This window comes from Dermacentor albipictus, chromosome 7 (genome assembly GCF_038994185.2).
Source record: "Dermacentor albipictus isolate Rhodes 1998 colony chromosome 7, USDA_Dalb.pri_finalv2, whole genome shotgun sequence".
In the NCBI taxonomy this organism is placed as follows: Eukaryota; Metazoa; Arthropoda; class Arachnida; order Ixodida; family Ixodidae; genus Dermacentor; species Dermacentor albipictus.
In genome coordinates, this window is record NC_091827.1 from 115,017,769 (window position 1) to 115,041,497 (window position 23,729).

A 23,729-nucleotide genomic window follows, 5' to 3' on the forward strand; every position below is an offset into this window, starting at 1 on the left:
ATGGCACTACCAAAACACATGAGTACCGCTAATCCACAAAGGCGTAAAGCTGCCGCAAAACGCCACGTGAAGATGTCATGCGAGCTAGCCCAAGATGGGGCCATTGAACTTTACACAGACGCCATCATCATCATCATCATCATCATCATCATCAGCCTGGTTACGCCCACTGCAGGGCAAAGGCCTCTCCCATACTTCTCCAACAACCCCGGTCATGTACTAATTGTGGCCATGTCGTCCCTGCAAACTTCTTAATCTCATCCGCCCACCTAACTTTCTGCCGCCCTCTGCTACGCTTCCCTTCCCTTGGAATCCATTCCGTAACCCTTAATGACCATCGGTTATCTTCCCTCTTCATTACATGTCCTGCCCATGCCCATTTCTTTTTCTTGATTTCAACTAAGATGTCATTAACTCGCGTTTGTTCCCTCACCCAATTTGCTCTTTTCTTATCCCTTAACGTTACACCTATCATTCTTCTTTCCATAGCTCGTTGCGTCGTCCTCAATTGGTGTAGAACCCTTTTCGTAAGCCTGCAGGTTTCTGCCCCGTAGATGAGTACTGGTAAGACACAGCTATTATATATTTTTCTCTTGAGGGATAATGGCAACCTGCTGTTCATGATCTGAGAATGCCTGCCAAACGCACCCCAGCCCATTCTTATTATTCTGATTATTTCCGTCTCATGATCCGGATCCGCCGTCACTACCTGCCCTAAGTAGACGTATTCCCTTACGACTTCCAGTGCCTCGCTGCCTATTGTAAATTGCTGTTCTCTTCCGAGACTGTTAAGCATTACTTTAGTTTTCTGCGGATTAATTTTTAGACCCACTCTTCTGCTTTGCCTCTCCAGGTCAGTGAGCATGCATTGCAATTGGTCTCCTGAGTTACTAAGCAAGGTAATATCATCAGCGAATCGCAAGTTACTAAGGTATTCTCCATTAACTTTTATCCCCAATTCTTCCCAATCCAGGTCTCTGAATACCTCCTGTAAACACGCTGTGAATAGCATTGGAGATATCGTATCTCCCTGTCTGACGCCTTTCTTTATTGGGATTTTGTTGCTTGCTTTATGGAGGTCTACGGTGGCTGTTGAGCCGCTATAGATATCTTCCAGTATTTTTACATATGGCTCGTCTACACCCTGATTCCGCAATGCCTCCATGACTGCTGAGGTTTCGACTGAATCAAACGCTTTCTCGTAATCAATGAAAGCTATATATAAGGGTTGGTTATATTCCGCACATTTCTCTATCACCAGATTAATAGTGTGAATATGATCTATTGTTGAGTAGCCTTTACGGAATCCTGCCTGGTCCTTTGCTTGACAGAAGTCTAAGGTGTTCCTGATTCTATTTGCGATTACCTTAGTAAATAGTTTGTAGGCAACGGACAGTAAGCTGATCGGTCTATAATTTTTCAAGTCTTTGGCGTCCTCTTTCTTATGGATTAGGATTATGTTAGCGTTCTTCCAAGATTCCGGTACGCTCGAGGTCATGAGGCATTGCGTATACAGGGTGGCCAGTTTCTCTAGAACAATCTGTCCACCATCCTTCAACAAATCTGCTGTTACCTGATCCTCCCCAGCTGCCTTCCCCCTTTGCATATCTCCCAAGGCTTTCTTTACTTCTTCCGGCGTTACCTTTGGGATTTCGAATACCTCTAGACTATTCTCTCTTCCATTATCGTCGTGGGTGCTACTGGTACTGTATAAATCTCTGTAGAACTCCTCAGCCAGTTGAACTATCTCATCCATAGTAGTAATGATATTGCCGGCTTTGTCTCTTAACGCATACATCTGATTCTTGCCAATTCCTAGTTTTTTCTTCACTGCTTTTAGGCTTCCTCCATTCCTAAGAGCATGTTCAATTTTATCCATATTATACTTCCTTATGTCAGCTGTCTTACGCTTGTTGATTAACTTCGAAAGTTCTGCCAGTTCTATTCTAGCTGTAGGGTTTGATGCTTTCATAAATTGGCGTTTCTTGATCAGATCTTTCGTCTACGGCGATAGTTTGCTGGTATCTTGCCTAACGGAGTTACCACCTACTTCCATTGCACACTTCTTAATGATGCCCACAAGACTGTCGCTCATTGCTTCAACACTAAGGTCCTCTTCCTCAATTAAAGCCGAATACCTGTTCTGTAGCTTGATCTGGAATTCCTCTATTTTCCCTCTTACCGCTAACTCATTAATCGGCTTCTTATGTACCAGTTTCTTCCGTTCCCTCCTCAGGTCTAGGCTAATTCGAGTTCTTACCATCCTGTGGTCACTGCAGCACACCTTGCCGAGCACGTCCACATCTTGTATGATGCCAGGGTTAGCGCAGAGTATGAGGTCTATTTCATTTCTAGTCTCGCGGTTCGGGCTCCTCCACGTCCACTTTCGGCTATCCCGCTTGCGGAAGAAGGTATTCATTATCCTCATATTATTCTGTTCCGCAAACTCTACTAATAACTCTCCCCTGCTATTCCTAGTGCCTATGCCATATCCCCCACTGCCTTGTCTCCAGCTTGTTTCTTACCTACCTTGGCATTAAAGTCGCCCATTAGTATGGTGTATTTAGTTTTCACTCTAGTCGTCGCCGATTCCACGTCTTCATAGAAGCTTTCGACTTCGTGGTCATTATGACTGGATGTAGGGGCGTAGACCTGTACAATCTTCATTTTGTACCTCTTATTAAGTTTCACAACAAGACCTGCTACCCTCTCGTTAATGCTATACAATTCCTGTATATTACCAGCTATATTCTTATTAATCAGGAATCCGACTCCTAGTTCTCTTCTCTCCGCTAAGCCCCGGTAGCACAGGACGTGCCCGCTTTTTAGCACTGTATATGCTTCCTTTGGCCTCCTAACTTCACTGAGCCCTATTATATCCCATTTACTGCCCTCTAATTCCTCCAATAGCACTGCTAGACTCGCCTCACTAGATAACGTTCTAGCGTTAAACGTTGCCAGGTTCATATTCCAATGGCGGCCTGTCCGGAGCCAGTGATTCTTAGCACCCTCTGCTGCGTCGCAGGTCTGACCGCCGCCGTGGTCAGTTGCTTCGCAGCTGCTGGGGACTGAGGGCCGTGGTTTGATTGTTGTGTTCATATAGGAGGTTGTGGCCAAGTACTGCACCAGGGTGGCCAATCCTGCTCTGGTGAGGGAGTGCGTTACCGGTTCTGGTCACCGGGATCAGGCCACACTCCAGGCCTGTTTGTGCAATTTTATCAACACGCGGATTTCTTTTTTTTTAATCCGGTGGAAAATTGCCGGCACCGGGATTCGAACCACGGACCTCTTGCACGCGAGGCGGGTGTTCTCCCTCTACGCCACCGCTGCGATATCACAGCCGCCAATCAGTCTCCAAATGGTGCCGGCGCGGCGTGTCATGATTCCGAGTCAGATACCACTGCAGTCAAGCGGCTTCCCGAGGAACATACTGTCACTAATCTTGAACTCATAGCCATACGTCTCGCCATCACTCGCATAGTAGAAAGACAGAATCCGGCTCCTTGTACCTATTATGCTTATACTGACCCGCAGGCAGCCTACACCGCCTGTCGCTCAGGGGGAGCAGACTATGCCGTTCTTAAGGCCATTCGTGCTGAAGTCTGTAGCCCGCGAGGGGAAAGCTACGCCACAATCGTTTAATGGATGCCTGCACATGAAGGATCCACTGGAAAGGAAGAGGCACACCAGGGCGCGCGTGCTGCAGCTCTTTCCACACCTTTGCCTGGACCCACTGTACGTTTCCGCTTCCTGGGCCCCTGCCGCCTTTACACTCCCGACGTCGTCTCCTATGGATAGGGCCGAGACATGGCACCGCGCACAGACCTACCGCCGCGACATTCTCTAGCATTTGGCCAACCCTGAGAAACTATATCGCCGCCCACCCAGCACATTTCGCAGGATAGAGATGGTTCTTCGCCGAGCCCAGACCGGCCAGCTTATGTCACCAGCAAGGCTACACCTCATCAACCCGCACTCATACCCGAGCCCTAAGTGCCCGGCATGCCCGGCCTGAGGTACGGCAGAACGTCTTCTGTGGAGCTGCTTTGCCTTTGACACGGTCCGAAAAAGGACACTACGCTCTCTGGGCGGGAACCGACCTGGCACTCTGCAGGAGTGGCTCCACCCGCCATCGCACATCGGGCTCAAGGACTGAGCCCAGCTTTGGAGTGCTTTTCTGGACTTTTCCATGGACAAGGAAGGGTTTGGCCTCCTCTTTGCAGAGCCGACCTCGGGACCAATACACCTCGAGGAAGAAGAGAGCACCGGTCACCCTCCCCCTCCCCCATAGAGCACCGCTTTTCTGCCGCAAGGTTTGGCCTATTAAACGCAGACATAAAGACGTATTAAAAAAAAGGAGCAGTGTTTTCGCTGTCGGAAGACTGGTCATTTCGCAAGAAAATGTCGCTCCCAATCGGGGCTCCGGGCTGGTCGTAGGCGCGATGGCGTCACTAACGCAGGTCATTATGAGAACGCTTTATCCGAAACGGAGGAAGGAGATATTTTATCAGTCTTCACATTGCAGGAATCACGGGAAAAGAAATCTTTGCTCAAGGCGTTCCGCAGAGTTATCCGCTGGGCTGGCGTCCCCTTGAACATGATTATTGACACGGGATCACCATTTTCTATCATTCCGCAGGAGGTGTATCTAAAGCATCGCCTGAGTTGGGCACGCTTATTGAAATGCAAACACAAGCTCAGCTGTTACTTGGACAAGCTACCCATTGTCGGCGAACTGCACCTTGAAGCCCAATTTGCGGGGAAGACTGCACCTGCAACACTGATAGTTAGAGGCTGTTCGGGTCCCAGCCTTTGCGGAAGGGACTTAATCCAAGCGTTCTCGCTTTTGCCGTCCGGGTTTCTCTCTGCGGTTCAATCGACATCAGCAGATCCCGACAGCCTCAGGACCGAGTTTTCTGCGCTTTTTGAGCCAGGACTTGGATACATTCAGGGACCACTTGTGAAATTCCATATTCGAGAAGGCGCCCAACCGAAGTTCCACAAGGCGCGGTCAATCCCTTATGATCTTCGTGAAAAAGTGGAAACTGAGCTGGACCGTTTAGTGGAGCACGGCATATTATCGCCCATAGGACATTCTGAGTGGGGGGCGCCGATCGTACCAGTACTGAAGAAAGACGGGTCCCTTCGCATCTGCGGCGATTTCAAAAGCACAATCAATGTTGCCTGCATAACTGAACAGTGCCCTTTACCAAACACTGAAGACATTTTCGCGTCGCTACGTGGGGGATCATTTTTTACAACACTGGACCTTAAGGATGCACATAACCAACTCTCTTTGGATGAGGAGGCGAGAAAGTTGGCCGTGATAAACACACACAAGGGGTTGTTCTGCTATAAGCGTCTTCCGTTTGGAGTTGCCTCGGCTCCCGCGATTTTTTAGCGACGCATGGAAACGATCCTGGCCGGTCTTCCAGCCGTACAGGTGTATTTGGACGATGTATCGATGGCGGAACTTCAAGACGGTAATGGCTTAGTGCTTCGGGAGGTTTTGCGCCGGCTTCAAGAAAATGGTATGAAGCTGAAGGCCGAAAAATGACATTTTCGCAAAGACTCAATCGTCTACCTGGTCAAAAGCGTAGCAGTTTGGGCGAGTTGGTATGTCATGACTGTTTTAGGCTTGTAGCGCAGCTCGGAAGAGCAAAAAAGGAATAAGGTAGGGGTAATCAAAGGGAACGGGAAACAGAGTGAGCGCTCACTCTGTTTCCCGTTCCCTTTGATTACCCCTACCTTATTCCTTTTTTGCTCTTCCGAGCTGCGCTACAAGCCTAAAAACGTCTACCTGGGCCATCGCATTGACAAATACGGCTTGCATCCGCTTGAGAAGAACCCAGCAGCAATACGTGACTCACCACGGCCTACGAATGTGACCGAACTGAGCTCGTTTTTGGGTCTGTTGACTTATTATCACCGGTTCTTGCCACGCATGTCAACGATGCTGGCCCCGTTGTATCTTCTGCTTGAAAAAGAGCCTAAATGGCACTGGGGAACGGCGGAGGAAAATTCATATCTCAAGGCTAAACAAACGCTTCAGAGTTCGCCTGTTCTGACGTATTTCGATCCCTACCAACCAGTACGCTTCGAATGCGATGCGTCACCTTCAGGTTTAGGTGCCGTAATCTCGCACCGAATTGGGAAATTGGATAAGCCCATTGCCTTCCGTTCGCGCACGTTTACACACGCCGAAAAGACTTATTCTCAGCTCGAGAAGGAAGCGCTCGCACTGGGTGGGGGGGGGGGGGAGGGTGTTCGGAGTAACAAAGTTTCGAGACTACCTGCTGGGCCGCAAGTTTTTATTGGTTACGAACCACCAACCACTGGTGGGACTTCTACGAGAAGATCGACCTGTGCCCCCAATGGCGTCGGCACGCATTCAGAGAAGGGCTCTGTTTCTAAGCCAATATAGCTACCGCATAGAGTACAAGGACGGCAAGGAAAACGCCAACGCGGACGCACTCTGCCGCTTGCCCGTGCCGATAACAGATGTTTGTCGATCGGGCACCTTACCAGAATACGTGCTGTCTTCAGAGACCCTTGACAGCTCGTTCGTGCCAGCGGATGCCATACGGGCGCTGACGAACGGAGATGAGAACCTTAGCGTTGTGCAGCACTTTGTACTGAATGGATGGCCTAAACGCTTGTCACCGTGTCACAATCACCTTCAACCTTATTTTTGCAGAAGACTGAAGCTGTCAAGCCTAGAAGGCCTGCTCTACTGGGGTCATTGCATCGTCGTACCCCACAAAACGCGAGTCGCCATCCTCGCTGAGCTACATCGGTCACACCAGGGTGCATCTGCGATGAAAAGACTGGCTCGGACGCTGTTCTGGTGGCCTGGGTTGGATGGTGAGATCGAAAGCCTTGCACGCTCGTGCATCTCATGTGTACAAGCTCAGCCAATGTCTCATCGACAGGTTCCTATCTGTTGGCCAGAAACGGGAACCAAATGGTCCAGGCTTCACATTGATTACGCCGCACCAATAGAGGGGCGCATGCTGTTGATAGTCGTCGACTCGCATAATAAATGCATTGAGGCACTTCCCGTCAGGTCGGCGACCACAGAAGTCACAATCGCGTGGCTTCGAGAATCGTTTGCTCGTTTTGGCTTGTCGCAAACAGTTGTATCACATAACGGGCCTCAGAATGCAAGTCAGCAGTTTTCCCAGTTCATGACTGTCAGCAACATAACTCATCTACGTAGTGCGCCGTACCGCCCACAATCTAATGGTCTGGCAGCGTGCGCGGTCCGCACAATAAAGGATGACCTTCGTAAGCACTCGATAGTGAACGATCTCGAAACAAAACTAGCGCGAGTGCTACTAGGCTATCGAGGTACCCCACTACCAAGCGGCAAGTCTCCTTCAGTGATGCTACTGAACTACCAAATTCGTTCGCGCTTGGATACTTGTGTCCCTTCTCTACCTCGAAGTTATTCGCAGCCTCCCAGATTTCAGTCCGGCGACCAGGTGTGGGTGCGGAACTTTGGCCAAGGGACGCGTTGGCGTCCAGGCATCGTCAAGAGCACGGAAGTTTCACGGCTGGTAACGGTCGACACTCGAGATGGCCTCGCCAGGTGTCACTTCGACCAAATTTCCCGTCGCGTGCCTGTGTAACCCGTGATCCCAAAAGCGGAGGCTCCCGACTCACTTCAGCCCAGCCCGGACAACAAGAATCGGCCCACATCAACGCCAGAACGCCGGTGAAGCCTGGACACTTTAGAACCAACTGGCGCCACGCCTGTTCCTTCGACACCTCCAACGGCCCTCCCAGCCGAACAGGCTCTCTCACCCCCAAGTCCGCCGGTCTTACGGAGGTCTACCCGACAACAAAGACCCGTGCAAAGACTACAGATTTAAAAAAAATTTAGAAGTGATATGAAGTGCTGTGCCACACGTGTCAAACATGATTCGTTCATGTTACGTCATAGGCAAGCAGCCTATATATTGACGCAACTATATCTGGCAGAACCATAATTCAGCGGGTATGCGCCAGTGGGGATGACACTGAAGTAGCGCTGGTTTTTAGGTGAAGCAGGGAAAAGGAAGACGTTGTTGTTGTTCCCTTGGACGACTGATAAAGTGCGTTTCTTGGCGGTGCTGCTACGCATACTCGTCGATCCCACGGCGTTACACTGGTGGAGGTGCTGGGTATTCTTCATGCTTGGCACCCCTTCGCGGAGCCGACGATCGAGCCCATAATCACCACCGCGCATAGAAACACCGGTCCACCGGATCAGTCGTCGCCTACTAGGCTTAGCGCCCGAGTCCAGTCCCCTGCAAGAAACTTCGATAAATCATTTGCCTCCTACAAATAACATGGCCACCGCAGCTCCATCGCAAGTAACACTAGAGAATCCTATGGTTCCGGAGAGCTTTCATGGTGATGACTTTGAAGACGTCGAAGATTGGCTAGACCAGTTCGAGCGCTTCGCCCAGTATAACCATAAGACCAGTTCGGCGGACAAACTCTCGAGTGTCTATTTCTATTTGAAGGACAATGCTCGTACGTGGTACGTAAACCGGGAGAGGAGCTTTGCCACGTGGGACGACTTCCACGCACAGCTGCTGGATACCTTTTCAAGCATCGACAGGAGGGAAAACGCGCAGCGTCTCCTTGAAATCCGCGTTCAAAAGCCCAATGAGAGTGTTACTATGTTCTCGGAAGACATGGCCCGTCTTTTCCGTAGGGCAGACCCAGACATGCCAGAGGAAAGAAAGCTGCGATATCTCTTGCGAGGAGTGAAGGAGCAACTGTTTGCCGGCCTTGTGAGAAATCCACCGACAACACTGGCACAGTTCACAAAAGAGGCTACGGCCATTGAACGGGCCCTGCATCAACGATACCGCCAGCATGACATGAGCAACTCGGCGGCGAACACTTCCGTACTGGCTGCGAGTAACGACATGTCTCTGCGTGAAGTTGTCCGAGAAGTGGTGCGAGAAGAGCTTCGGCAGCTTGGCTTTGTGGTTGCGCCTACGCAACCGACGCCAGCGTTATCTTTTGTTGCTGATGTAGTCCGGGAGGAAGTCCGGGAGGAAGTCCGGCAAGCTTTCTCAGCGCCAGACTGTGGGAACGTTCCGCGGCGCCTCACTTATGCGGAGGCTGTTCGCCGTCCACTCAACGCGACTTCAACGCCGTTGACACCCATAACTACAACACCACCTACGCCACAAACAGAGCCGACATCGTCACCCTCGTCGACTCTACCGACCCCGCCGATAATGCCAGCACAAACAACGCCGTATTTTCGACATGCGCACGCCACTCCTTGGCTCCATAGAGAGTTACCGCCGAACTATCAGCGTCGGAAAACCGATTTGTGGCGCACCGTCGACCGTCGACCAGTGTGCTACCATTGTGGTGAAGCTGGACACGTCTATAGAGTTTGCCACAAATGGAACAACTATCGCGCCGCTCAGCACCCAAGCTTTCCTGCCAACTATGCTTATTCTCCGTACGACGGTCGACCCGCTTACAACGACGCTCCTGTGAACAGTCAGCCACAAAATACGCTGATGGCCCGACCACGTTCTCCTTCTCCATCGCCGGCGCGCTACAGTTCGCCGACTCGTCGCAGTTTTGCCGACGTCACTAGGGGCAGATCGTCTAGCCCTCGACGGGGAAAATAGCCGCAGTGACCTCCGGGGGTGAGGTTGCTAATACTCGAACTGATCCACATCCCCCGTTATCGACGAACGATGACGTGAAAACTACATTAACGAAAAAGACGCCCAGCACAACGACGAATACGACGGATAGAAGTACAAAAGACGTAACTGACATCGTCAGTGCCGAGCTCATCGTTTGCATTGACAGTCACGAAATAGCCGCTCTGGTTGACACTGGCTGCCATTTTTCAATCCTAAGCTTGCAGGTCGCTGACAAACTGAGGAAGGTGAAGACACCATGGCACGGGCCCAACATAAAAACCACCGGAGGTCGGTTGATGACACCTGTCGGGAAATGCACGGCCCGGCTCTTAATCGCCGGTTCAACCTTCGTCGTCACCCTCGTCATCCTTGCTGAGTGTTGTAAAGAACTTATATTGCGCATGGATTTGCTACGGGAGTACGGTGCCGTGATTAACATCCGTGACAGAAGCGTCACATTTGCCACGAGTTCGGATAATGTCACCCATGAGAAGCCACAACAACCTCGCTAACGTATTGCCGCGGACGACGTCATACTTTTGCCGCGGAGTTGCTCTCTCGTACAGGTGCGCTGTGACTGCCTGCAAAATGGGACTGCAGCAGCTGAACACATCAGTGCACTAGCACTGAATTGCGATGTCTCCATTGCCAGAGCACCTATCAATGTAATCGACGGAAGCGCCGAGCTCTTGCTGACGAATTTTACTAAGGAGCTCCGACACATCGTTAGAGGCACTGCTGTCGCCTATTTCGGTGACGTGACAGAAATACAAGACTGCCACTTAGCGCAGGAGTCGGCCTCTACAATCCACACTGCTGCGCCTATTGTAGACGTTAACCCCACGTTAACGGCCGTTGAGCGGAACCGTCTTCTTGAGCTCATCAATGAGTACCAGGGCTGTTTCTCCTCTGCGTCAAGAATTGGTCAAATGCCACTTACCAAACACCGCATCATTACTGATGTTGACGCCAGACCCATCCGACAAAACCGTTATCGTGTGGCCCCAAAGGAACGCGAAGCAATACAAAAACAAGGGAAGCCGATGCTGGAAGATGGCATTATTCGACCATTTAATAGTCCGTGGGCATCACCTGTAGTTTTAGTGAAGAAAAAGGACGGTAGCCTGCCCTTCTGCGTCGACTATGGGAAGCTCAATCAGGCCACAAAGAAGGAAGTTTATCCACTGCCACGTATTGACGAATCCTTGGATAGGTTGCGAAACTCGCGCTACTTTTCCTCAATGGACTTGAAAAGCGGTTATTGGCAGATCGAAGTGGATGAGACAGACTGTGAGAAAACAGCCTTTGTGATGCCTGACGGACTTTATGAAATTCAGGTACTTCCTTTCGGTTTGTGTTCGGCGCCAGCAACATTTCAGCGTCTAATGGACACTGTGCTCTCCGGACTCAAATGGCAAACATGCCTGGTGTACTTGGATGATGTGATTGTCTTTTCCGCAACGTTCGACGAACACTTAAGAAGGCTGAAAACTGTTTTTGAAGCGATACGTTCTGCCGGTCTCACTTTGAAGCCTGAGAAGTGCCATTTTGGTTTTCATGAGCTCCAGTTCCTCGGTCACGTCGTCAGTAGCCAAGGAGTCCGACCTGATCCGGATAAAATTGCCGCCGTCGCTAATTTCCCAATTCCATCAAACAAAAAAGCCGTGCGACGTTTTCTGGGACCCTGTGCATATTACCGGCGATTTATTGCGAATTTCTTGCGTATCGCATGGCCGTTAACACAGCTCACCCGAGAAGATATGCCTTTTACTTGGGGCGAAGACCAGCAGCGGGTATTTTACGAGCTCCGGCAGTGCATGCAATCGCCTCCCGTATTAGCACACTTCGATGAGGAAGCCCCGACGATATTGCATACAGACGCTAGTAATGTCGGTCTAGGGGCGGTGCTAGTACAACGGCAGGGCGACTGCGAAAAAGTGATTGCTTACGCCAGTAGGACCCTATCCCGAGCCGAAGCTAACTACTCCACCACTGAAAAAGAATGCCCCGCAATGGTGTGGGCAGTTCTGAAATTTCGTCCGTATTTGTGTGGTCGATCTTTCACCGTCGTTAGTGATCACCATTCCCTCTGCTGGCTCATTAATTTGAAAGATCCTTCCGGCCGGCTCGCATGCTGGAGTCTTCGACTCCAAGAGTTCGACTTTGTTGTTACATACAAGTCGGGAAAACGGCACGCAAACGCCGACTGCCTTTCTCCGTCTCCTGTCGAGCCGGCAGCACAAGACGATTTCTGGGACTCGTGAATACTGCCGATCTTTCACGCCAGCAACGGGATGACATTGAATTGCTGCCACTCATTGATTACCTCGAAGGACGAACCAACAGCGTGCCGAGGCTCTATGCAAGAGGGGTGGCATCATACTGCTTGTGTCGCAACGTCCTCTACAAGAACTTCTCGCCTAGCGGCAGAAACTACTTACTTGCTCCGTCACCGCTTCGACGTGAAATCTTACACGCCTGCCACAACGAGCCGACTGCTGGGCACTTGGACTACACTCGCACATTGGCACGGATTCGGCAGAATTACTACTGGTCGAGACTTACTGCGGTCGTCAAAGGTTACGTTCAGACATGTCTGGACTGCCAAAGTCGTAAACCGCCATCCGTCCAACCAGCCGGCTTACTGCACCCTGTTGACGTACCGGACACACCATTCGCACAAGTAGGCATGGACTTTCTGGGCCCCTCCCCAACGTCTACTACTGGTAATAGGTGGATAATCGTCGCCACGGATTATCTCACTAGATATGCCGAAACAAGTATCCTGCAACGGGCAACAGCAGATGAAGCGGCACGATTTTTCTGGAATCCATCGTTTTAAGGCATGGCGCTTCCGCAGTAGTCGTCACGCACAGAGGTACTGCGTCCATGGTCCAGTTTTTAGATATCGTTCTACGTCTAAGTGGTACCGCCCACCGGAAGACAACAGCGTATCAGCCTCAAGCGAACGCACTGACAGAACGACTCAATAGGAAGTTGGCTGATATGCTAGGCATGTACGTAGATGTAGAGCATAGGAACTGCGATGAGGTTTTACCTTATGTCACCTTCGCGTATAATACGGCTCGTCAAGAGACCACTCGCAAGACGCCCTTCAGTCTCGTATACGGCCGTGAGGTTACAACAACATTAGACGCAATGCTCTCATGAATTTGACGACAACGAGACGGGTGCTGAAGACATAACACACTGAGCAGTGGCAGCTAGGCAGCTTGCGCGTCTGCGAATCCACGAACAACAGAACTGTGGCGCCAGACGCTACAATCTTCTGCACAAAGCCGTAACATACAACATCGGCGACAAAGTGTGGGTCTGGACACCTATTCGACAGCATGGGCTCTCTGAAAAGCTCCTACGCAAATACTTTAGGCCCTACACAGTTCTCCGACGCATCAGTGACGTCAACTAAGAAGTCGTTCCAGACAGCTCGCACTGTTCAAAGTGCCGAAGGCATTTACCCGAGGTTGTTCACGGGCTGCGTATGAAGCCGTACAATGAGGACTGCCAAGACTGCACAGTTCTTTACCGCTGCATTCCAAGCCTCTATCATCGGGAAGATGATCTTTTCTAAAGGGGGAGCAAATGACACAACTATATTTGGCAGAACCATAATTAAGCGGGTATGCGCCAGTGGGGACGACACTGAAGTAGTGCGGGTTTTTAGTGAAGCGGGGAAAACGAAGAAGACGTTGTTGTTGTTCCCTTGGGTGACTGATAAAGTGCGTTTCCTGGCGGTGCTGCTACGCATACTCTTCGATCCCACGACGTTACAATATATAGTTGCTGTCACTGAAATATAGGAGTGTGGTACGTGCTCTTGGATCGTCTCCGTCACTCTGTCACCCGCTACAACATAAATGACATCGTTATTTTTTCTACAACTTTTCTACAACTTGAGCGTTTGGACAGAGCTTTCACATGCATTTCCAACGCTGGACTCCAACTCAACAGCAAGAAAGGCAATTGTGCCAGAAAGAACATCAATGTCTTGACCCACCTTATTAGGAAAAACGGCGTTCGACCAGATCCCGACAAGGGTGCTGCCATGCTTCGCTTTCCTCACTCTGAAAATCAAAAGTGTTTAAAAAGTTTCTTGCCCCTGGTATCTTGTTTCCGCCGCTTCGTCAGTCATTTTGCTGCCATGGTGTCGCCGCTGCACAAGTAGTTGACGCCGGGCACTGCTTTCCCTTGGATAGACGACTGCGAACTTTCTTTCCAAGCCCTCAAGTAAGCATTAACCACGGACCCTGTCCTCTGTCACTTCGATGAGAACGCACTAACTTGTTTGCACACAGACGCTAGTGGCCATGGAATCGCTGCTGTCCTTGTATAGCGTGATACCACATCACGAGAGCGAGTTGTTGCCTCGGCCAGTAGCGCATTAACGGCTGCCAAAAAGTACTCGATCACAGATCAGGAATGTTTCGGAGCAGTTTGGGCGATACGAAAATTTCGACCTTATTTTTATGGACGCCACTTCACGGTCATAACCGACGACCACACCTTATGCTGGTTGTCGTGAATGAAAAATTTCTCTTGACGCCTAGGTCGCCGGGTGTTCCGCTCACAAGAGTATGATTTTTACGTTGTTGACAAGTCTAGGAAAAACATCAAGATGGCGACCCTTTCTCTCGCTGCCCCTGTCACTATTACTTTCGATTAGACCTCTCCATTGCTCGCCACTTGAGGATAAGACGACGTTTCCACTATCATTATTACCTCTAGCGGTTACTGGCACGTTATCTTCCAATCGTGTCATTCAGCTCGCCTCGTGTCAACGTTCTGATCCCTACTGAAACAACATTATTCAACGCCTGTGCGGAACTACTTCCTCACGAAAGGCCTGATTACGTCGACAGCTGCGACTATTTAAACTCCACTGCGATGTGCTGCACCGCTACTTTTACAAATCCGACGGACACCGCTGGGTACCTGTTCTTCCATGTTCGCTGCGCACACAAGTCCTTGAAGCCTTTAAAGACGACTCATCTGCCGGCCATTTGAGTTCTCACAACACATACCACCACGTTAGAGCCGTTTCTTTTAGCCAGGTATGTCTACCGTTGTGGCCAAGTACGACGCTTCTTGCGTCCAGTGTCAACGGCGGAAACAACCAACGTCGCCTCCTGCTGGGCTTTTAGAGGCCATCCCATGTCCCGAGACATCCTTTGCCATTGTTGGGATTGAGCTAGCCGGCCCTCTGCCCATAACGCCGGCAGGCCATCGACGGATCGTGACCGCTGTTGACCAGCTAACACGTTACGCAGGCACCGTTCTTCTAATGAGAGCAGCATTCCGGACAAGTTGGTAATCCATTGCTCAAATGATATTGCGTGACAAAAAAGAAAGACACGGACGTGAGAGACGACGACACACCAAGCGCTTGGTGTGTCGTCGTCTCTCACGTCCGTGTCGTTTTTTTTGTCGCGCAATATCATTTAAGCAACCGTTCTTCTACGCTCCAGTTCGGCTTCAGACGTTGCCACCTTCTTTCTAGATGCCATTGTAGTGCGTCATGGTGCACCTCGTGTACTGTGAAGTGACTGAGCCAATACTTTCGTGTCAACAATGATCAAAGAAGTACTCGGAGCTTGTGGCACAGTTCATAAGACGACATCCGGATATCACCCTCAAACAAATGGCTTAAGCGAGAGGTTTTATCGCGCACTAACAAATATGATATCAATGTATATAGGGCCAAACCACCACAACTAGGAAAAAGTTTTACCTTTTGTGACGTTTGCTCACAAAACCACTATCCAACAAACTACGGGGTACTCACCTTTCTACCTAGTTTACGGCGATTCACCAAGATCCACCATCGACGCCAATTTTTTCGATGCCCTAAGTAACACCTCGGCCCGTATACCCGAACAGTTCGCCTCGAGACTTGAGGAATCGCGTCAACGTGCTCGCTTCAACACAGAAGTCAGTCAGCTAGATCGTAAGCAACTTTACAACATTTCTGGTCGCGACCTCTCCTTTCGCCCTGTAGAGGAAACGCTCCTTTGGAAGGCCATACGTACACCGGATTTGTGTGCGAAGTTTGAATCCCGCTTTCTTGGACCCTACAATATTATTGAACAAACATCCCCAGTGAACTATCGCGGTGCTTCCGTAGACGTTTCTGCGAACCATAGTTATCGGCGTTCAGAGATCGTTCACGTTTCGCGCCTCAAGCTATTCGGGCGGCGTTTCCTTCCTGGCTAACTCCCGGCCTGGCTGGCCAAATACACGCACAGGGAAATTAGTGTGAGCATTATTCCTACGCTTGATATTCTCACCTGTACATTCTCATCGTCATGGTTTTGGGGCCTAGTAGTGAGGCTTTTACTCGGGAGAATCAAGACGACATTGGCTGCCTAAACCTGTATATATATATATATATATATATATATATATATATATATATATATATATATATATATATATTGTTACGTAGGATGACGCAGACGAAAAGCTATGTACAAATATATTTACAAGGAAAATACGCTGCGCTAGGCCAAGAGGCAACAGCCCGCGCTAGCATCTAATCGTCGTCGTCGTCTTCACACTGCTGGCCTTTCGTGATCGCACATATTGTGCCGTAGCACTACCCCCGGCTGCAAAAGCGCCGTCCCGGAGCGACTAAAGATCGGACTCGGAAGCAGTGTAGTAGGCCTTGAGCCTATTGACGTGTACGACATCACTAGATGCCACAGGAGAGGACGAGGTTGAGCCCACAGGAGCAATTTCGTAAGTCACAGGCGTCACCTGGCGCAGCACGCGGTAGGGCCCTGTGTATCGCGAAAGAAGTTTCTCTGAAAGTCCGACGTGACGAGAGGGCGACCACAGGAGCACGAGCGCACCAGGTGAAAACTGTACGTCACGATGGCGGGCGTTGTACTGACACTGCTGAGTGGTCTGTGAGGCCGTAAGTCGAGCACGGGCAAGCTGGCGTGCATGGTCGGCGAGGGCGATGACGTCGCGCGCATACTCGCTTGTTGAGACCGCAGCGGGAGGAAGTGCCGTGTCTAGGGGAAAGGTAGGTTCGCGACCGTACAGGAGATAAAAGGGACAAAATCCGGCGGTGTCGTGCCGGGAAGAATTGTACGCAAATGTTACGTAAGGAAGGGCAATGTCCCAGTCGTGGTGGTCCTTGGAAACGTACTTGGCCAGCATATCGGTAAGAGTACGGTTTAACCGCTCTGTCAGGCCATTGGTTTGAGGATGGTATGAAGTAGTCAGTTTGTGTTGAATGGAGCAGGAACGCACAATGTCAGCGATAACTTTCGAGAGGAAGTTTCGACCACGGTCAGTAAGCAGCTGTCGCGGGGCGCCATGAAGCAAGATAATGTCACGCAAGAGAAAGTCCGCGACGTCAGTGGCGCAGCTGGTAGGGAGAGCCCGAGTGATAGCGTATCGGGTGGCGTAATCAGTCGCGACGGCTACCCATTTGTTCCCAGAGGATGACGTGGGAAAGGGACCGAGCAGGTCTAATCCAACACGAAAGAACGGTTCCACAGGGACGGTGATCGGCTGGAGATGACCGGCAGGTAGCACCTGAAGTGTCTTCCGACGCTGGCAGGGATCACAGGCAGCAACATAGCGTCGAACGGAGCGAGCGAGACCAGGCCAATTGAAGCGGCGGCGGACGCGTTCGTACGTGCGGGTTACCCCAAGATGTCCTGCAGTGGGTGCGTCATGCATCTCAAAGAGCACAGCCTGTCGTAGATGTTTTGGCACTACAAGAAGAAGATCAGGGCCATCAGGGAGGAAGCTCCTTCGGTACAGAATGCCGCCCTGGAGGACATATCGGCGAACGGATGCGTCGGTAGGTGTAGAGCGCAGACGCTCCATGAGTACTCGCAGCGATAGGTCTCGGTACTGCTCATCGGCGATGTTAGCGAAGGCAGACACAGAGAAAATGCCGTCGGCGGTACTACTGTCGGCGTCGTCAGGCTCGTCTACCGGGTAGCGAGACAGGCAGTCAGCGTCCTTGTGTAGTCGGCCAGATTTGTAGGTGACAGAGAACGAATATTCTTGGAGGCGTAAGGCCCAGCGACCAAGTCTTCCTGAAGGAGCTTTCAATGAGCATAACTAACAAAGCGCGTGATGGTCTGTGACAACGGAAAAGGATCGGCCATATAAGTATGGGCGGAATTTCGCAACCGCCCAAACTAGGGCCAGACACTCACGCTCAGTGATGGAATAGTTGCGCTCCGCGGGTGAGAGGAGCCTGCTGGCGTAAGCGATAACACGGTCGTGGCCACGCTGGCGTTGTGCTAGTACTGCTCCAATTCCGTGACCGCTGGCATCAGTACCGACTTCGGTAGGCGCAGAAGGATCGAAATGGGCCAGAACGGGAGGCGTTGTGAGAATGTCGATTAGATGAGAGAATGCAGAGGCCTCGTTATCGCCCCACTGGAAAGGAGAGTCTTTTTTCAAAAGGTCGGTTAGTGGTCGTGCTATGGCGGCGAAATTCCTCACGAAACGGCGGAAGTACGAACAAAGGCCGATGAAGCTGCGCACATCCTTGACACACGTCGGAACAGGGAAGTGCGTAACAGCATGGATCTTGCCTGGGTGCGGTTGCACTCCGTTCGCGTCAACGAGATGTCCAAGGACGGTAATCTGGCGACGGCCGAATTGGCACTTCGATGCGTTGAGTTGCAGACCGGCTCGCCGAAAAACGTCCAGGACTGCTGAGAGGCGCTCGAGTTGCGTAGCGAACGTTGGGGAGAATACGATAACGTCGTCCAAGTAGCACAAGCACGTGGACCATTTGAAACCTTGAAGAAGGGAGTCCATCATGCGTTCAAAAGTGGCAGGAGCGTTACATAGGCCGAACGGCATCACCTTGAATTGATAAAGACCGTCGGTTGTCACAAAGGCAGTCTTCTCGCGGTCGAGATCGTCCACGGCAATCTGCCAATAGCCGGAGCGAAGGTCAATAGAGGAGAAATAGCGAGCACCGTAGAGGCAGTCAAGGGCGTCATCAATCCGAGGGAGGGGGTACACGTCCTTTTTGGTAACGCTGTTAAGGTGCCGATAATCCGCGCAAAAGCGCCGTGAGCCATCCTTCTTTTTTACCAGCACAACCGGTGACGCCCAAGGACTACATGACGGTTCAATAATGTTCTTGGCAAGCATTTTGCGAACTTCTGCGTGAATAACTTGACGCTCAGCTGGTGACACTCGATACGGGCGGCGATGAATAGGAGGGGCATCGCCGGTATTAATGCGATGTGTGACAGCTGTAGTTTGGGCTAAAGGACGATCGTTAAAGTCAAAAATATCGTGGTAGCAAAACAGAACGCGGTAGAGTTCACGAGCGTGCTCGGAGGGCAAGTCGGGGGCAATCATTTTCCGTAAGTCAGCGATGGAACAATTTGTCGACTGCGATGGTAGAGAAGTATCGGATGAAGTGTCGTCTACTGCAATGGATGCTACTGAGTGATCCTCGAACGAACAAAGCTGGGCCAAAGACATCCCACGTGGCAGCACTTGTGTCGTCAAGCCAAAGTTGACCACTGGCAGGCAGACGCAATTCGCCGTAATAGATAAAACTGTATGCGGTACTGTGATCCCGTGTGTAAGGAGGACGTCTGGCATAGGAGCCGCGATGTAGTGACCGTCGGGGACTGGTGGGGATGACACAAGGTCAACGTAGGTCAGTGCCGAAGGTGGCAAGCGAACGAAGTCAGCGGAACTGAGGCGACTGGGGTGTGGTTCAGTAGGATCCAGAACAGGCAGGTCAAGGCGGAGAGTACTGGCGGAACAATCGATGAGAGCAGAATGTGCGGAGAGGAAGTCTAAGCCGAGGATGATGTGGTGGGGACAGTGGGCGATGACTGTGAATAGCACGATTGTTGAGCGATCGGCGAAGGAGACGCGGGCGGTACACATACCAATTACAGGGGCTGTTCCGCCATCGGCGACACGGACAACAGGCGTCGTGGCGGGCGTGATGATTTTCCTGAGCCGGTTACGAAGGTCAGCGCTCATTACGGACAAATGCGCCCCAGTGTCTATGAGAGCAGACACGGAAATACCGTCGACGTGCACGTCAAGAAGGTTCAGATGAGTGGGCAAAGTCAGTAGAGGATTTGGCGGCGTAGGGAGCAATGCAGCGTCACCTCGAGGCGCTGCATCGTCTAGTTTTCCGGCTGGGAGCGGCGCCCGAAGGGAGTCGGCGAATAGGAGCGACGGGGCTGGGGAGAGCGAGATTGTCGTCGTTGGGGCGAAGGCGAACGAGAATAGGGGCGGTTCGTTGCAGGAGAATCAGTGGCGGCATTGTCGGAGCGTGCGGCATAGGGACGAGAAGGGCCACCTGAGGGGTGAGCGTAGGCAGTATAAGTAGACCGGATCGGGGAACTCCAGCGACTACGACAGTGCCGAGAAATGTGCCCGATTCGATGGCAGTGGAAACAAATAGGCTTGTCGTCAGCAGTGCGCCACTCAGATGGGTTGCGGAAACGTGGTGGGTAAGAAGATGCGGGACGGGGCGAAATCGAAGAAGCCGGGCGGGTATCAGGGCGATGGGCCGGGCGGGTATCAGGGCGATGGGCCGAGCAGATGGTGTGACGACCCATGTTTTCAAACTCCTGGCGGACAACTGCCTGGATCAGTGAGACCGTGACTGCAGATGTGTTGGTGGGACTGGAGTCGAAGGCAGCCGGATAGGCGGCCACGATCTCACGCCGGACGATCCTGGTAACATCGGCAGAGTTGTTGGGACGAGGAGCGTCGGCACAGGAAGATGTCGCTGGGGTGTTGGGCAGACGGGCAAACTGCTGGTCAATACGTCGGTTTTTGGCGGGTTCCAGGCGGCGGCACTCTTTTATAACAGCATCCACCGTGGCTACGTTGTTGCAAACGAGCAAGTTGAAGGCGTCATCGGCAAGGCCTTTGAGGATGTGGGAAACCTTGTCTGACTCAGTCATGTGGGTGTCAACTTTGCGGCACAGAGTCAAGACGTCCTGAATGTACGTGACATAGGGCTCTGTTGACGTCTGCACACGGCCGGAAAGCGCCTTCTGCGCGGCAAGTTTTTGACCGTAGGGGTTGCCGAACAAGTCTCGAAGCTGTGTCTTAAGTGAATCCCAACTGGTGAGCGCATCTTCGTGCGTGCGATACCAAACTCGAGGTGTGCTACCGAGGTAAAAGACTACGTTGGCGAGCATAATAGTAGGGTCCCACCGGTTATTGCGGCTGACGGGTTCATAGAGGCTGATCCAGTCATCGACGTCTTCCCCATCGTGGCCCGAGAATACGCCAGGATCACGGGTAGCGGGGAGAGTGATGTAGGTCGTCGAAGGGGCAGCAGGTGTCGGAGCCGGCGGAGTCGGGTTGTCGTCGCCGGGAGCCATGAAGGAAGGCTCGACGTACCGTCCACTGCGAAGCTCCGTGACGAGGTACAGGGAACGTCCACCTCCACCAGATATGTTACGTAGGATGACGCAGACGAAAAGCTATGTACAAATATATTTACAAGGAAAATACGCTGCGCTAGGCCAAGAGGTAACAGCCCGCGCTAGCATCTAATCGTCGTCGTCGTCTTCGCACTGCTGGCCTTTCGTGATCGCACATATTGTGCCGTAGCAATATATATATATATATATATATATATATATATATATATATATATATATATATATATATATATATATATATATATATATATATATACATATATATATATATATATATATATATATATATATATATGCAAAACTTTACGCCTCTTTTAAAATTGGACAAAACCACGAAGGCAGGCGTCTCATTTGGGTTCATCGTAATTTACGAAAAATCTGCAGATGTTGCATGATATTCGACCGATTCTATGTACACATCATACCGACCTGTTCTTTAGCGTTCCGGAAAGATCCTGAATAAGAAGGGATTCAGAATTTGTTTTCTTTCTGAAAGCTGGAGTTTAATAAACTTTAAATAGTTAGCTTGAAGGGCCTCTCACCAGGCTCGAGCATTGAAATCAGACGAGTGGGGTGCGTAGAGAACGCACTGACGATTGTGCCTACATTGTGTCAAACCGCTGCGCAACGCAAAAAAAAGGGAAACCCCCAAAATTTAAACGATACCTCTTGAGCCTTCACTTCCGAGAAAGTCGCGCTTCTTGTGGCATGATGAAGGCCACACAGACAAACGCCTCTGCACCATACACAGTGCCAGCAGCCTAACCTATGGTGGCAGATGACTTCGGTAAATTATCTGAAGGAGAAGGCGCAAAATCATCATTGGAAGTGAGCCGCGAGGCCAGGAAGTAAGAGGAAATAAAAATAGCGGGGCTAGGGACGTCAGTAGCCCCGCTGGGTCAATCTCCCACTTCTGGGTCCCTCAGAAGCCGGAGGGTGGTCCAGCGCCACTTCATTCTCGCTTTTCACCCGGCCTTGAGTATATGTGAACTCTCGTAGAAAGCGCTGCTAGTTTTGGTACCCTAGGTCGTGAATAACATGCGCAAATGGAGAGTTGATCGAAAATTGCATTTTATCTTTGCAGACAGAAGATACTGCGATTTCCAACGAAGGAGGGTGCAGCCAAATGGGTAACACGTTTGACTTATTGAACTCTGGGGCATGCGGTTGTAGCACGTGAAAATAATTCTGCTTAATTGGAAATCCTCACGCACGCACGCACGCGCGCACTCGCACGTCCTCACAGATTCGTAGAATGCATAAAGCAGAATTTGGTTTTTTTTTCTTGTAGCCTCCATCGCCAGTTCTAAACGGCACATCTGTGTCTGTCACAGTAGCGCAGTGGCAACTTGGGCGTTAATATAAAAGAACCTAGAACGGCAGAGAATCGAGTTAGGGATTCATTCAAGAAAAAAATGTTGGATGCGCACAAGAAAGAGGGCGCCAGTGTTTTTTAGCTTTCTGTATTCACACCTAACGTTTTTTTAACACAGAAAACAACCTTTCTCTCTGGCCTCCAGGTGCTTCATGTAGAATATTTCCTATTGCAGACTTGCAAGAATAACTTCATACCAGATACTTCCTTGGCAGGCCAGTAAGGATAAATTTCCACCTCGCGCTCAGCATTAGGTTTTGCGTAGTGCCACGTCGTATGCGTGGGCCCACTGACAGCAGTTTTCTAGGAATAACATGGACAATATCTCAAGGAAGCACATATCGCATTTGTGAAATTTTATCATTTTGCTTGCGAGTAGACTCAAGTTCTCACACATAAATGACATGAATTCTAGCGTACGATAGCGATTGGCAGCATAGGCCAAGATAGACCAAAATATGTAAAAGAAACCTAAAGAGAATATGAAATTCAATGACAAATATCGGCTTGCTAGCAGGTGATCTAACTTCTTCTAGCGCTGGCGCAATGACATGGAGATAGAAGGTACGTGCGACAGCTCTCCACGCTAACTTCCAACGACACGTCTAGATACAGCTTCCACAGCAGTGATTACACCACAAACAACGTCACAGGAAACGTGTTCATTGCAAGGTAACCATGAGCAAAACCACACACACACAAAAAAAACAAGCAAACACATCCGATACAACGCTGAAAGTTATATCTTTACGTGGATATAGGAATATCGACGGGCTGCTAACCATAGGCGTGGATGATTTCATAATCCATTAGTCGTTAGAAGTTGCTCTGTGTAATACTTCACAACTAATCTCTTCATCTCACACTTGCTTGTGAAAATATTTTTTTTAGTCTGAATTGGCGGCTGCATCTCTGCCCAGTGGACGAAAAAAACCGCAGATTTTAGGCTTTTTATACGGGGTCTTGGACTAAAGTACAGTCCTGAACATATCTCAATGATCTCTACAAGCTGTTCTGAATTGAATTTTGAAGAGCTGACCACATGTTCCAGAAGAGAATAGACCCGTTCATGGAGCCTCTACTAAATGTATCTGACTTAATATAAATATTAAAACCGTACATTAAGAACATACCATCCACTAGAAAGTAAATATGCTTTGAGAGCTCGACGGCACCAATTCCTAAACTGAGAGTTCCATACAATTATTACCCACAAGAATTTGCTGAAAAATTGTTAATAATTCGCTTACG

The 23,729-nt window shown here is 50.4% G+C and overlaps 1 protein-coding gene across 9 annotated transcripts in view; it reads left to right on the plus strand.

The window, feature by feature from the left end:
- LOC135918500 (uncharacterized) overlaps positions 1-23,729 on the plus strand; it is a 349,800-nt gene that overhangs the window by 234,663 nt on the left and 91,408 nt on the right. For all 9 annotated transcript variants that reach the window (XM_065452107.1, XM_065452109.1, XM_065452112.1 and 6 more), the window contains one exon: positions 22,188-22,233. In XM_065452107.1, the coding sequence (XP_065308179.1) occupies positions 22,188-22,233 (46 nt within the window). The remainder of the gene's footprint in view (positions 1-22,187; positions 22,234-23,729) is intronic.